Raw genomic sequence first — 17,265 nt, forward strand, 5'->3', positions numbered from 1 at the left:
GGGCATTTAAACCCTTAAGGATGGTGGACGTGCTATGCCGTCCTTGGGGACCCGGCTCTAAATGCTGGGGGGGCGGCATAGCACGTCCTTGCCATCCTTTGTACTTACCCAGTCGCCGGCGATCCCACGCAGGCAATTGCGGTGTGGGGACTCACCTGGCAGCCCAGGGAGTCCCCCTGTGTCCATTCTAGCCCCCTGGGCCATGTGATCACAAAGTCCTTGCGAGGACCTCGCAATCACATGGACGGCATAGCCGTCTATAGCAATGCCAACGGGGGGACTGGCCTGTAATGGCAGTTACTCCCTCTGCTGCCTGAAAGAAAAAGAAAAAACGTTTAAAAAGTTTTTAATTAAATTATATATACTTAGATCATATATATATTTATTATACCACACATAAATCATGCTTTCCCTACCCTTCAGACTTTCTCCCCAGCTACTGAACAAGAGGTGGCTGCACTTCTCCATTCCTCTCGCCCCACCACTTGCCCACTTGATCCTGTCCCATCTCACCTCATCAGACCTCTCTCCCCTTATCTTGTGCCTATCCTAACACACATCTTTAACTGCTCTCTCTCTTCTGGCACTGTTCCTGCTGACCTTAAACATGCCACTGTAATACCTATCCTGAAAAAAACATCTCTTGACCCGTCCTCCCCCTCTAACTATCATCCCATATCCCTGCTCCCTTACTCATCAAAGCTCTTGGAAAGACTTGTCTTTACCCGTGTGTCTCACTTCCTTAATTCCAACTCTCTCCTTGACCCTCTTCAGTCTGGCTTCCGCACTCTCCACTCTACTGAGACCGCTCTTATCAAAGTGACTAATGACCTAATCTCCGCTAAATCCAAAGGTCACTACCCCAATGGAGTTCCCCAAGGCTCTGCCCTTGGTCCCCTTCTATTTTCTCTTTATACTGCCTCTCTTGGAAAACTTATTGCCTCTTTTGGATTCAACTACCACCTGTACGCTGATGACACTCAGATATACCTCTCCTCACCGGACCTCTCCCCGGCCGTCCTGCAACGTGTCACTGCTTGCCTCTCTTCCATCTCTGACTGGATGTCGTCACGCTTTCTCAAACTTAACCTCTCTAAAACTGAACTCCTTGTCTTTCCTCCTCCTAATACTGATCCTCCTCTCTCACTCTCCCTTCAAGTCAGTGATATCCACATAAGTTCATCCCTACAAGCGCGCTGTCTTGGCGTCATACTTGACTCTGGTCTCACCTTTGAGTCTCACATCCAGTTTGTTGCCAAGTCCTGTAGGTTCCAACTCAAAAACATAGCCCGCATCCGCCCCTTTCTTACGCAAGATGCTACCAAGGAGCTTGTTCATGCTCTAGTAATTTCCCGCATGGATTACTGTAACCCTCTCCTGATTGGTCTCCCCAAAAGCCGTACTGCCCCGCTACAGTCTGTAATGAATGCTGCAACTAGACTGATTTTCCTATCCAGTCGGTCCTCTCACACCTCGCCCCTCTGCCAGTCCTTACATTGGCTCCCTGTATCCTATAGGAGTCAATTCAAAGTGCTAACCCATACATTTAAAGCACTGAACAATTCCAGCCCCTCTTATATCTCTTCACTGATCCAGAGGTATGCCCCTCCTCGTACCCTCCGTTCTGCCCGCGACCACCTCCTGACCGCTGCTCGCACCCGTACGGCCAACTCGCGCTTGCAGGACCTCTCACGGGCGGCTCCTCTCCTATGGAATAACTTGCCTACTGCCATCAGACTCTCCCCTAGTCTTCCCAGAGTAATCTCTCCCTTACATACCTGTCTCTTGCTCTCTCCTATGGGATAGTGCTTTGCTCTCTCCTCCAGCTCTGCTTCACTCCTACTTGATATTTCCTATCCTAATGTTTCTAATACCCCACCTCCTATAGACTGTAAGCTCATTTGAGCAGGGTCCTCTTCAACCTATTGTTCCTGTAAGTTTTCTTGTAATTGTCTTATTTATTGTTACATCCCCCCCTCTCAAAATATTGTAAAGCGCTACGGAATCTGTTGGCGCTATATAAATGGCAATAATAATAATAATAATATATATATATGATCTAAGTATATATATATATATACACACACATACACATAAATACACATACACTGTTTAAGTGTATTTTTATATTAATATATATATAATTATACATATATATTAATATCAAAATACACATATAATGATATTTATTATATATATATATATATATATATATATATATATATATATAATTATCATTATATATTTATATATATATATTTATATATAAGATAAAATAAATATGTAAATACATTAAAAAATAAAATAAAAAATAAATAAATACTATGTATTAAGGCAATTTGGCCTGGATTAGTGGGAGGTGCTTGGTATCCAATCCTAGCTTACTTACCTTGCTCCTTACCGTTCGAGGTCAGCCTTGAATGAGGATCCACTTCCGGGTTCTCTCAGACGCCATCTTGGTTTTCAGTATCCACAAGTTTTTCAGCGGCAAGCTGTGTCCAGGAATCCTGTTTCAGGCCCTTTCCGTCCGTCCAGCTTCTTCTGAACCCGGTCATCGTCGTAGATCGCGTCCCAGGGACTCCTAAACCTTAAGTAAGACCTACCTGTCACGCCAGGATCGGTTCCCACGGCGTACGGTACAGCACGGGTCCTGCTTTACGGTTTTCCCTGTTATGTCGCAAATTGAACAAGCCGTTCGTGGTTTTCATTTCGTACGGTTATTCGGCTAATCAGTATATTAGTTAAAGTGGTCATTTCGCATATAACTGTTCCGTGTTACAGTGAAACAAGTTATAATTTCGGTTGTTTTTGCCGTTCGGCACTTATTCATGATATGCTTAAACACGCTTGCTGTTCGCATAAAATTCATGCGTTTAAACTATTCGTTCCAGCTTCTGTTTCCCTTCACATTGGGTTTCGGTTTTCTTTCTATGTATTACGCATAAATCCTTTCGTGGGTTACATTCATCATTTCATGTATATACCATTCAGGTAACGATTTGCTTGATTAAATAGACAGATTATTTCCATTACTGTTTAAAGGTATCAGTATTGTATTAATGTCCATACAAGTGTTGTTACTCCTGTGTCTGTCTCCCTCCAAGTCAATGGTGCTACCATCAGCTCCACCACGCAGGCTCGCTGCCTGGGTGTTCTCTTTGACTCCGACCTCTCCTTCAAGCCTCATGTTCAATCTATCGCCAAATCCTGTCATTTCCATCTCAAAAACATTGCGCGCATCCGCCACTACTTAACGCCAGATGCGACTAAGGTGTTGGTCCATTCCACTGTCCTTTCTCGCATTGACTCTGTAATCCGCTTCTCAGTGGTCTTACGTGCGCCCAACTTGCGCCGTTACAGTCCATAATGAATGCGGCAGTGAGGCTCATCTTCCTGTCCGCCCACACCTCCCATGCCTCACCCTTCTGTCAGTCCCTACATTGGCTTCCTATAAAATATAGAGCTCAATTTAAAATTCTGGTTCTTGCTTTCAAATCTCTACATAATGCTGCTCCCACCTATCTATCCTCCCTTATACACAAAAGTATGTCCCGTCTACGCCTTTACGATCTGCTGAAGACTTACGCCTATATTCTGTCCGTACTCCTACCTCTGATGCTCGCCTTCAAGATTTCTCGAGAGCTGCACCGTTCCTGTGGAACTCGCTTCCCTCCTCCGTTAGATGCTCACTCAGTCTCCACTCCTTCAAAAAAATCGTTACAAACCCACTTCTTCATAAAAGCGTATCAATTAAACTACGACACATACATAAGGATACAGTTTCCTTTTCTAAGTAATGAATTCTCGGGTTGAATCACACGTACTGATCCAACCAATCATACGTCTTTTACATTACAGTAATATTATATATAACTTTACATCACTTTAAAGCATTGTTTTTATCCCTGCCCCTTTTTGTTATTCTATTATATATCAACATAACACTTTTTAAATATAGGCAACGGCCTCCCTCACCCCATCCTCTTTTCCTACTTGACACCCATCATACATTCCCCACTGTTTTAGACAGAATTGTGCATTAAAGACACGGCATCACTTTGCCTTGGTAACACATTTATATTCTCATGGTATTTCACTACACTTGATTTACCAAGTAAACCACATGGTTTTTCTGTGAGATATTCATACTACCAGGTATGTACACCTGCTCATATGGTATTCTGCCATACATTTCATTTCTCCCCCCTAGGTTAGAGTACTGGCAATAGGGTCATAGGCTTCCCAATAGGTATTTACCCCTTCTTGGCAATTGTCATCAGTTAGTGGTCCCGCGAGGCCAACACCCTGCCTCAACGTTTCAGAGGCAAACACCCATCGGGCCACACGTTAGCTAGCCGCCTTGCATGTTGCATAGAGAGGGCCTCACCTGTCACTCCCTTTCCCTGTTTTTCTTTGTTACAGTCACAGAGAGGCCTAAAATTCCTGCCACTACGACGGGTGGCCTCAAATGCCCTCGCGCCAAGGCATAGATAGAGCCTCTCAAGCCACTTGGCAACTAGTAGGGCCTCACCTGTCACCAGACAAGTGTAATGTTTAGCTAGCCTGCCAGTACGATTTTGGTGGTTTTCATACACTAATTAATTGTTTTGTTTGTAGTATGTCTCAGGAAGGGGTAGAGAATTTCTCCCTGCCTAGCACTCCGGCTAGATCTATCACTCCTACACAAGGAGGAGAGGTAACTAGTCCAGCATCGATCCCTCGTATAACTACGGAATTGAGGAGACGGCAAATCCCCTACCCCACTATATCAAGGAAAGCAGAACTTTTCATACTGCTACATACCTCAACTAACAACATGGATGCCGGGGAAGGACCTAGCCAGTCCAACCCAGGAGACATACATTCCATGTTGTCTTCACTCATGGCGTCCATGAGCAAGGTCAACTCCTGGCTGGAGATACTTGAGTCGGTCACCACGGCCCTTACTCTAGCAGGGCCACCGGCTGCTGCTTCACAAGCACCAGCCGACTTGCTATTAGTTGCTCCAGCCATCATCCTGGATGACCAGGAAGTTAGCCCTGCTCATATGATCCCTGAGCACATAAAAAGAGATATCCTGCAAGGTAAAGACGTCAACCTGGCTTCCCTGCTGATTGCCTCCCAGGATATTGTGGAAAATAAGACTTATGCTTATGATGATGTGTCTGTTGTTGTCAGATCTAGGGACGCCCGCCTAAACAGGAACTGACTATCCCCGAGTTTGTACTGGCCTTTGGTATTTACCGGGATGTCATCTGTGCGGTCTATCCCAATAGAAGAGAGGAGTTTGATCTTTATATGCACAAGCTGGTAGACCTGGGCAACAAATATGGTGGTTCAGCCTTTTATGACTACCATAGGTCTTTTTCTGCAAAAGTGTCTGGAGCCTTCTCCCAGTATGGAAGAAGATCCAATTGGGGAAGGATTGATACCGTCATATTTTGCAGACACTTTGCAGGTCTAAGAACACCGGCTTGTGCATACTGCTCCTCTACAGCCCATACGACAAATTTCTGTCCCAACACGGAGGACGAACATGCCTCCACGCAAGGAGCTAGTTCCTCTGGTGTTCCAGAGAAATTGACAAGAGACAAACTGGGATGCCCAATCAAGTTTCTGGGCAAGTCCCAGATATGTAATAATTTCAGTGTTGGGTCTTGTAATTATAGTGGTTGCAGATTATTGCATATCTGTTTAAAATGTTTTAGGGCACATGCAAAAACCATGTGTCCAAATAAAATGTACTCTAAGCCTTACCTAACGTCCATTAATATGCCGGGATTTACTGCATTTATGTCCCATCACCCGTCTAAACACTTGGTGGACTTTCTTATCTCTGGTTTAACAGTAGGCTTCCACACGGGTATTCTACACATACCATCTGGGACTCTGGAATGCCCTAATCTACAATCCGCACAACACAATCCCACAACTGTTGACACTCTCATAGCCCAAGAAGTTGCTGAGGGTTTCGTATTGGGGCCTTTCAAAGCTCCTCCATTCAAAGAATGGCGCACTAACCCCATTGGTATTGTCACAGGGAAATCTTCCCTTAAACAGAGACTCATCATTGACTTGTCTGCACCACACTCATCGGCCAACCCCAGTCTTAATTCCCTCATACCCTCCGAAGAATTCTCCCTGCAATACACCACCATAGATCACGCCATTACAGCTATCATACAAGAAGGGGTCGGAGCCTGGCTTAGTAAGACCGATATTACTAATGCCTTTATATTGCTGCCAATCCACCCCACACAGTGGCACATGCATGGCATCAAGTGGGCCGGGAACTACTATTTTTCCTCCCGTTTAACTTTTGGGTCCAAAAGTAGCCCAGCTATTTTCGACACATTTGCCGAAGCATTGTGCTGGTTACTATTGAACATAGCCAGATGCCCTACGGTATTACATTACCTGGACGATTTCTTACTGGTCGAGGAAAATACTTCTCCTCCTAGTAGCCTCAAAGCTACCACCAAGCTATTCGAGCAAGTAGGTGTACCAATCTCCCCTAAGAAAACGGAGGGGCCAGACACGATTATCACTTTCCTGGGTATTCAATTAGACTCAACCACAATGCAAGCAAGCCTACCACACGACAAAATAGAGAACATTCTTACCTACATCAACCGCTACCTTTAGCTCGGTACTTGCAACCGCAAAGAGCTACAGTCCCTGCTGGGTTCACTAAATTTTGCCATGCGTATCATACCTCAAGGCCACTCCTTCATATCACGACTCTTGTATCTTTTTCCACGCTTCCTACATGACGCACACAGGTTGTCCTTAGATACCCAAGCTATGGCAGACTTACGTGTAGCGGAGTGTAATGTTAAAATCCCCGATCTCCGCTGGTTCCACAGGTAAATCCACAGTCAGCGCTGAAAAGTAAGGCAAGTTCCCAAATCCTCCCAATAACCGGACGAAACACAGTTTGGGAGTCAACTAACTGGCTTTATTCACAGCTGGCATATTTATACAGTTCCCCATGCAAGGGGTTTCCATACAGTAAATCCAAGGGATTTCTCCCATCATGCAATATAACTTTCCCAACAGGCTGTGCTGCACGAGAAGGATACTCCCACTAAAATGGACGATTAAGTGGATTATCCCCTCGTGCAGCAGAACTGACAATCTGTATTAAAATACGGTTTTTACATTCTATTCGGCAGATTTAAATGACCGAACGTTCGGCAGGTAGCTGGGACCTGAGCGCATCTTTTTGGAGAATACCGCTCAGCTCCCAGCTGAACTGACCGAACGCCGCATAAAATACACTTAGCCATCGAGTTCGGTTTAAAACTACCGAACACCAATGGGGAACACAATGTGATGAGAGCGGAACTCCCGAACGCTCTGGAAGTCCAGCGGTGTTCGTATCATTGAGTAGCCGTTTTTAGTACCAGGCACTCGACGACCGAACACCGCTGGAGAGACAAAGGATCCAAGATGGCCAACCGCCGCATGGTCGGTAGTCGAACGACGGCCACCTAGGAGAGCCTTTAATTACCGATTGCAACATTGTTGCAATCGGTTTACGAGCGCCACACGACTTCTAAGTGTGTGGTCTACCTGGGGAGCCCGTGTTCGGTTGGCGAACGGCCCGGATGGCCGCAATTCGTCAAACGAAGGGTTTGTATGCTGGTAGCTTATGGCTGCCAGCATGCAAACGGTCCTATAAAATACACACACAATATAGAAGATACAGTCCCCCCTTACAGCCTATGGACAACCTCTACATATCACAGTCCAGAAGTGGCTAGGTTTGCCACATTACGCATGTGGAAGAAATTTTTAACCACTTGGAATGGTAAAATTATGTTCCTCCCTCAATTGACTGACTCATCAGCTACCATTTGGTCAGATGCGGCATCTACCACAGGCTTTGCAGCAATTTTTGGGAACGAATGGCTTTGGGGCAGCTGGCCTACAGCAGTTCAGGATTTGGAAGGTTTTTCCACTACCTCAGCTCTCTTTGAGATCTATCCCATCGGGGCGGCTGCCGTAGCATGGGGTCATTTATGGGCAAATATGCCAGTTCGTTGTTACTCAGACAACCAGGCAACCTGTCACATCATCAACAAAGGTCGTTCCAAATCCCTTACGATCATGAGATTTCTGAGGAAACTCACTTGGTTGGCAGCTTGTCATAATTTCTTTCTATATTGTTTCCATGTTCCAGGTATATGTAACACAGCTGCTGACAGTTTGTCTCATTTTAAATTTCAGGCATTTCATCAAGCACTCCTGTCAGCTGCGCTCATAGCCACCACCACTCCAACATTTCAACAACTAATACTGGACTAGACACCATCATGCATCATAGCAGGACACTGTCCCAATTGGCACTGTCAAAAAATACACACAAAACATACGACAGGGCATTTACACTATTCAAAAAAATCCTTTTGGAACATAACATCATGCAACCATTTGTTATGACATCTTTTTGGGGTTTTGCTTCTTTTTGCCACCTTAAACTTAAAATGTCATATAACACCATCAAACTTTATCTCACAGGCATTCAACACCATATGCTATTCTTACAACCAAACAACACTAGTTTCATGGCCTCTCACCAGATTAAGACTATACTCAGGCATTCAGAAATCTGAACCCACACGTACATCCAGAGGCTACCCATAGATAACCATATCCTCAAAGCATTGTCTAACCTGCTTGATTTAAAACCTTTTGACACCACTACAAATTCTGTCATCAAAGCAGCAATATACATAGCTTTCTATGGATTCCTAAGACCTAGAGAGTTCACTACAACCAACACAACACAATCTACTCCTATTCTCCTCTATTCCCACTTAACAAAACACATGGATCATTACATCCTGACTCTACCTCACTCCAAAACCAGTCAGCACATACCAGTAAACATTCCATACTATCCCACTCACAACAGGTGGTGCCCCGTCAGGGTTCTTGATGCATATATACAGCATTATAATTTACTACCATCACAACCATTACTACTATTACAAACTTCGGTACTCACCACTACAACCTTCATGACCTACGTCAGGTCTTTCTCACTCAACTGGGCCTCAAAGCAGCTAACTACTCAGGGCACTCCTTTCGCATAGGAGCAGCATCCACAGCCTCCAGTGTCAACATTCCAGTTCATGTTATAAAAATACTGGGGCGCTGGAAGTCATCCGCTTACTCACGATACATACCGAACCCAGTACAAGAATTAAGGGATGCTTTCAAAACATGTCTGGTTGATATATTTATCTGTATTGGTTGTCTGTAATAAATTTGATTACTTAATTTTTGCCCTCTTCTTTCTCAGGCCTACCTTATCGGCGGTTCCGGCACACCACAACCGACTTGCCCTTTTTAACTATCCTACATTTAACTATGGTATTTTACTCTGTACTATCATGAGCACCTAACACAAGTATTAAGGCAATTTGGCCTGGATTTGTGGGAGGTGCTTGGTATCCACTCCTAGCCTACTTAAGGCATACCCCTTACCTTGCTCCTTACCGTTCGAGGTCAGCGTTGAATGACCCTCCCACCACACCACATTTTAACATTTATTTCCTTTCTATTTCTTTTTCCTTGGTAGGCCCTCTTCTTTCTCAGGCCTACCTCATTGTTGGTTCCAGTACACCACAACCGACTTGCCCTTTTTTACTATCCTACATTTAATTATGGTATTTTACTCTGTACTATCATGAGCACCTAACACAAATATATATATGTATAAATTCGTTCTAACTGTATTTTAAAATTAATATATTTATATATTGTATCAAAATACATGTAGAATGAAATAATATATATATATCTATATACATAGAAAACGAGAAAAAGCCTTGCACTCCTACTCACAATTGTATATAACCCGGTGCTCGATTGCACTGAATATGCAGAACAAAAAAATCATCACTCCCAGGATTTCTTATATCAAACATAAGTATATACGTATATATATCACTATATATATATACCTATATATAAATAAAAATAATTTTACAAAATTATTGTTATATATATATAACAATGCTACGTGAATATGTATGTAATAAATAAATATTTATGTAATAATTTTACATAATTAGGTCATTTTATTAATTTAAATTTGCGGGAACTGCCTAACAACCCAAGCCAAAAGTCCATCACTATATTTAACCCTGTAACTTTCCAAGACACCATAAAACCTGTACATGGGGGGTACTGTATTACTCGGAAGACTTCGCTGAACACAAATATTAGTGTTTCAAATAGTAAAATGTATTACAACGATGATATCATCAGTGAAAGTGAAAGTGAAATTTTTTTGAATTTTTCACACACAAATGGCACTTACACGGACGATATAATTGTTGTGATACGTTTTACTGAAACACTAATATTTGTGTTCAGCAAAGTCTCCTGAGTATAACAGTACCCCTCATGTACAGGTTTTATGGTATTTTCAAAAGTTACAGAGTCAAATATAAGGCTTGAATTTCAGTTTTTTCACATTGAAATTCGCCAGATTGGTTACGTTGCCTTTGAGACCGTATGGTAGCCCAGAAATGAAAATTACCCCCATGATGGCATACCATTTGCAATAGTAGACAACCCAAGGTATTGCAATGGGGTATGTCCAGTATTTTTTAGTAGCCACCTAGTCACAAACACTGCCCAAAATTTGCATTCAATTGTTTTTTGCATTTTTCACACACAAACAAATATTAACACTTAAAAAGGAGATTAGATTCGCTAAATTTCAAAATGAAAAAATGATAGCCAAAGAGAGCAAAAACAACCCCAAAGCAGTTTTTAAGCACATCAATTCTAAAAAACAAAACAAAAAATTAAAGTGTAGGTACACTAAAAACTGGAATGGTGGTGTTAGTTAATGCAGACCAGGAAAAGGCAGACATTTTTTTTTTTGCTGTGCAGGTGGGTTCAAGGAATCAACAGACGCCACAACACCGTATTGCAAGATATACATTGGTTAAACAGTGGCATGAGAATCTGCACATTTTTATATTTGTAGCAAGCTTGGCTAAACAGTCGTATCTTTAGCGGGAAGTTAAATAAAATACAGCAAGGTAATTGATGCGTAACTTGTCTAGATCGGCATTTGTGCTGGGCATATGTGTGAGATACAAAACAGTAAGCTTATATTTGCCGTGAAAACAGGAGCTAAGGTCATCATCAAGAACAGATTACTATAAGCTTAATTAAGTTTAACCACCAGGGGGCAGCAGAGTGTCTGATATACATGCAGGCTCAGACATTTTGATTATTTTCTAACTGCAGGAAGAGAGTCCGATGCAAAAGACACACATTAAAATTGTGGATGAGGTGCAAGATTAAGAGGTACATCATAGCCTGTCATAACTTGAGCCATATGTGGTTAGAAGACGCTTGATCCCTCCTGCAGCTGTGCTAAACCTGTGCTTGTAGCTGGTTGTTTCAGTGTGTGGGGGCTTGACAGTTAGGAGTGGAGTGAAGCTTGTTCCCCATTCTCGTTGTTCCCTTGTACTCAGGCAGGGTCAGAGTCCAGAAAGAGTCCCCTTATATCCACTGGTGTTGATGGGAGGTGATGCCACTGTTGGTGTGAGTGTTATAATGCTGAGGCTTGCTTGTGGAGTATATCCCCTATACAGTTATCCTGTGGGTGGAAGGAGCACTCAGTCTGTCTGCCGTTGCTTAGGTACTTCCCCTTCACTTCTCCGTCTCACAATGAGCGCGGCAGCCATCTTGGATTTTCCCATGCGGTCCCCAGTCAGTCTTCCTGCAGCCTGTATGCCCTGAATGAGCGCTGCATCCCCAGTGGGGTCCGGGATAACCCCCCGGCCCACGGGGGGGGGGTAACGGGGCCCTTAGCAGGCGGTGGCCGGACCAAGTACGGGAGATCGGACGCTTCTCCCGCCAGGGCCTCACAGCAGGCCGCAATCCCACTCGCCCACCAGACCGCATCGCCAGCGGAGATGGGGCTGATACTTGCCCCGAAGGTTGGTGGTCGGGTCCCCTTTGCCCTCTCACGGCAGCTGAGGTTTTTCAGGCAAGTAGGGGCATTTTGAAGTTGGTTATTGTGGGTTTGTCAGGGAGCCGAGGTGCCCCACGTCCAGCCAGCTCGGCGGCCAGGCCCCACCCCCAAGGCAGACATTTTAAATAACTATTTCTCCTCTGTATATATTAAGAAAGCACCCATGGCAATAGATGTGCAAATGATTGCTGCTAAAAACTTGCAGAAAAATGGTAATTGGTTAACTCAAGACAAGGTGCTGCAGCAACTAAAGAAAGTTAATATAAACAAAGCTCCAGGGCCTGACGGTATTCATCCATGAGTACTTAAGGACCTAAGTGTAAAAATAAGTGAACCTCTGTTTTTAATCTTTCAAGATTCTTTTCTTTCAGGAAGTGTTCCGGAGGATTGGAGGAAGGCAGATGTGGTTCCTATTTTCAAAAAGAGTTCAAAATCCCTGCCTTGAAATTATAGACCTGTGAACTTAACTTCTGTGGCTGGGAAAGTATTTGAAAGGTTATTAAGGGATAATATTCAAGAATTACTTGAGAAGAAAATCAGCATGGTTTTATGAAGCACAGGACATGTTAAGCTAACTTGATTGTATAGTTATACAATATACTTGAAGTATAGATCAGGGTGTTGCAGTGGATGTGATCTATTTGGATTTTGCCAAGGCATTTGATACAGTTCCACACAATAGATTAGTGTTCAAACTCAAAGAAATTGGTCTAGATGAAAATTCTTGGACAGAGGTGGCAAGTTGTGTCCCTCAGGGTTCTGTTATGGGACCCCTTCTATTTAACATGTTTATAAATAATCTTGAAAAAAAAGCTTTGAAAGTCATGTTTCAGTATTTACAGATGACACAAAACTCTGTAAAGTAATACAATGTGAGCAAGATATTACTTTACTGCAAAGGGATTTAGATAGACTGGGGGACTGGGCACTCAAATGGCAGATGAAATTTAATGTTAAAAAATGCAAAGTTATGCACTTTGGCATAAAGAATGCACATGCAACGTATACGCTTAATGGAAGCGAATTAGGGATAACCACACACGAAAAGGACTTGGGAATTGTTATAGACAACAAACTATGCAACATAGTTTGTGCAATGTCAATCAGCAGTCAACTATGCAACTATGTGCAATGTCAATCAGCAGTGGCTAAGGCCAGTAAGGTATTGTCATGCATGAAAAAGGGTATTCATTCTTGGGATGAGAATATAATTTTGCCTCTTTATAAATCACTGGTAAGACCAAATCTTGTATATTCTGTGCAATTTTGGGCACTGTTCTAAAGAGGGATATTATGGCACTGGAGAGGGTGCAGAGATGGGCTACAAGATTAATAAAATGAATGGAACATATCAGCTATGAAGAAATGTTAACAAATTTAAACTTCTTTAGTTTAGAAAAACCTTGTCTCAAAGGGGATATGATAACATTATACAAATATATCTGGGGCCAATACAAGCCATTGAGTGGAAATCTATTCACAAACTGAACTTTACATAGGACACGAGGTGCTTAGACTGGAAGAAAGAAGATTTTGTCTAAGGCAAAGAAAAGGATTTTTTACTGTAAGAACAATAAGGATGTGGAATTCTCTGCCTGAAGAAGTGGTTTTATCAGAGTCCATATAGATGTTCAAACAGCAACTAGATGCATACTTGCAAACACAATATTCAAGGATATAATTTTTCAATGTAGGTAGTTTCTTGATCCAATGATTAATCTGACTGCCATTCTGGGGTCAAGAAGGATTTTTTCCCCCCTAGTTCGTTGCAAAATTGGAAGTGCTTCAAACTGTTTTGTTTTTGCCTTTTTTGGATAAACAGCAAAAAACAAATGTGAGGCTGAACTTGATGGACGCAAGTCTCTTTTCAGCTATTTAACTATGTAACTATGTAATTTGAAAGCTAGCAAAAACTTTTTATTTTTTAATTTGAAATCAAACATAACTTTATTTCTACTTTTAATCTTAGTAGTAAATGCTATTTTTTTCAATAATATTTTTTTGGTAATTAGGTTAATTATTTTTCTGTATCACGATTTCTCTTTCATTTTTATTTTGTATACACCATTTGGGTTTACCCCTGTCCTAAACCATGAACATTAGGTAATAATTAACTCTTTCTTATTTCTAATATGTTCTTACAATCATGGATGGTAGTAACACCTTAAGTACAGTACAAGTCAGAAAAGTACAACAGTGGTGAGAGAGGGAAAACCTTTCCACTAGTGTTGCAATGGTTGTGAGATACTTAGGGCATAACCCAAAAATGAATATAGAAAGAAGGACTGGAGGAGACAAGTTAAATAAACAAATCCACTGGCAGACCTAGTATCTTTGAAAGAATGCTCTATCTTTGATAGGTTAAAGTGTCTTCATTAATCAAGAGCTAAAGAGAAGAAACTATAATTGTTATTATTCCCTATTGAGGCAAAAAACTTAATAATAACATGTAAATGAACAAGTGTAGAAAGACCTAATGGTGTGAGAAAAGAGAAGAAAAAATTTAAATAGGACCATTCGTTGTAACAATTATCCAAGTAGTTACAGACAGAGACTGCAATTTAGTATAATATTGCAAATCGTTGCAACAGGATTGCACGTCTGTGTCTGACATTAAATTGAATCTTATTATAAAGGGTTATATAAATTGGTGCTTGATTGTGGACAGGATAAAAAATCTTAATAGAGTTAGGTCATGAGTGATTTTATATGTAGGTATCCTAATTGCCCATGTCTAGATCAAAGCACATATATACCCTAGGGCAGGGGTAGGCAACCTTTGGCACTCTAGATGTTGTGGACTACATCCCCCATAATGCTCTTAAACTGATAATGCTGACAAAATGATGGCAAAACATCATGGGAGGTGTAGTCCAAAACATCTGCAGTGCCGAAGGTTGCCTATGCCTGCCCTAGGGGATAATAGAAAAATAGGCGCTTACCAGCTGAGGGATGTTGGGGGGATATAAAGCAGCAAAACCCCAGACTGACAACTGAGTCAATCGGGAAGCTAGCTATAGTAGATACAAAGTAGATAAATTAATCCCCGTATTGCAACATCCCAGTAAGTATCAGTATCATGAACTAATATTTGTATATATCAATGTAGGATGAGCTGAAAAAATACCACACTCAGTAGCATGAATCTCTGTGGATAAATTCATACATACATAGTTTAAAAAGGTGAGAAAAGGGGTCTCATGGTATGAACGGTGGCCAAATCAGTCAGAGCCCCAGAATAACAACCGTAGTGTCAGGGTACCAACTCGGCAATACAGACAACCATAACAGAACAAACTTCCCTCCCAGGAGAATAGGTACTTCTCAATAATACAGTGAATATAGTTTAAGAGTGGGTAAAGTGTAAATCCCAGTGCTAACGAATAGAGGTCACTAAGCCTCAAATCAAACCTTACTGTTATAATACTAAAGGAGATTTAGGGTAAAGGATTTCCCTATGTTGGTTGCACAGAAAAAAGGTTGAAAAGCTAACTTTAAACTGGCAGACCTAGGCTCCAACACAAAGTCATACACAATGTTATCTCCCCTTCTTGAATCTGCCCCAATTCCAGCATACTTACAGGTGATACTCAAAAAGTTTGAATATCACTGTGGTCATCCCTGCTGCTTGTGCACCTTTTTCTTCCACACTTCTCCCTTCCACCTAACTTTCTATTAATGTGCTCTGATACAGCACTTTGAGAACATCCAACTTCCTTCGCAATTACCTTTTGACACCCTCCTAATGGAGGGTGTCAATTATGGGTTTTCTGCACAACTGTCAGGTCAGCAGTCTTCCCCATGATTGTGATTCCTACTGAATCAGATTGAGAGACCATTTAAAGGCTCAGAAACCCTTTGCATGTGTTATGGCTTACTTAGCTGATTAGAGTGGGACACTGTGAGCCTAGAATATTGCACCTTTTCACAATATTCTAATTTACTGAGATTGTGGATTATGGGTTTTCATGAGCTGTAAGCCATAATCATCGCACTTATGACAAATCACGGCTTGAACTATCTTGCTTTGCATGTAATGCGTCTATCTCATTAATTAGTTTCCCCTTTACGTTGAATTACTGAAAGAAATTAACTTTTGCACGATATTCTAATTTTTCGAGTATCACCAGTACATAATGAAAGGGAGGTAGTAGATACAGTGGCAATGTGACATTTGGCTCACAGACATACAGACATACATACAAAAAATGTGACCGATTGTGGGGCACAGGAAATCATAGGACACATTTATATATACTTTGTGTGTGCATCATTAGCAAGAGCATTTTACTTTTTTTGTTATAATATATTATGCATTTTGTTTGTTTCTATTTTCTGTTTCTGTTATACCCATGCCTGTAAATATAAACAATCACTTACTTTTTTCATTTCTTCATATGCCAAAAAAAGTATGTTATAATCCTTCTTGTTGGTATACCAGTCCCTGATATGATCAAACCAAGAACCACCAAGCACTATAGGGAAAATTATAAACAACGTCAGAGTGTGTTTTCCCACATTAGAAGTCCTCTATAGATATTTATTACATTTGACATTTATTGTATTTCATACTTTTGCTGTGATTCAACTTATTAGTGTACTGGTTGTTTAGCAAGATTTAGGCAACATCTCCCTATTTTATATCCATAGTGTGTTACGCAGTGCAACATTGTGTAGTTTGGAATAATATTCCCTTAAAGCGTTCAGATTATCACTTGCTAGTCTACAGTTTTATATAGTTTTATTGGTAAATAACTAAACACTTGACAGTTAATAGACTACTAGGTTATCTGCTTGTTCTATATCTGCTTGTGATAGCTCCAGGATCATTACCCACCAGGATCAAAACTTAGATTTTGTTTAGTGATCTCTACATGTATATATTTTCTAGATATTTTAACGGTTGTATTAAATGGCTACAGCTGTATTAGATTAACCATCCTTAAAAATCTGGCATATAATGAGGAATTATCTGATAAATGTGTAGCACAGCATTTTTTAATTGCTTGCCACCAACTACCTACATTATATTTTGCACAAACATATATTCCTGACCATATAGTGTTAAAACCACTATAAAGCCCATGTAGCCCCTCCTTGCCCTAGTAAAAATAGTAAAATCTTACCTTTATTCCAGCCTGCCAGTTCAGGCAGTCCCCCTGCAGTCAGCACTGTGGACACCTATGGGGGCTATGTGATCGCTCTTTTCTGTGAACTAAATTGCAGAGGGAGGACTCTCTGGGCTCAGTCCAGAG

At 41.6% G+C, this 17,265-nt stretch overlaps 1 protein-coding gene across 1 annotated transcript in view; it reads right to left on the reverse strand.

Annotated features, from left to right (window-relative positions):
• LOC134587238 (amine sulfotransferase-like) overlaps positions 1-17,265 on the reverse strand; it is a 73,834-nt gene that overhangs the window by 17,617 nt on the left and 38,952 nt on the right. Inside the window, exon 5 of the mRNA XM_063443496.1 lies at positions 16,391-16,485. Coding sequence (XP_063299566.1) covers positions 16,391-16,485 — 95 coding nt within the window. The remainder of the gene's footprint in view (positions 1-16,390; positions 16,486-17,265) is intronic.

The sequence above is a fragment of the Pelobates fuscus genome, chromosome 2 (genome assembly GCF_036172605.1).
Source record: "Pelobates fuscus isolate aPelFus1 chromosome 2, aPelFus1.pri, whole genome shotgun sequence".
In the NCBI taxonomy this organism is placed as follows: domain Eukaryota; kingdom Metazoa; phylum Chordata; class Amphibia; order Anura; family Pelobatidae; genus Pelobates; species Pelobates fuscus.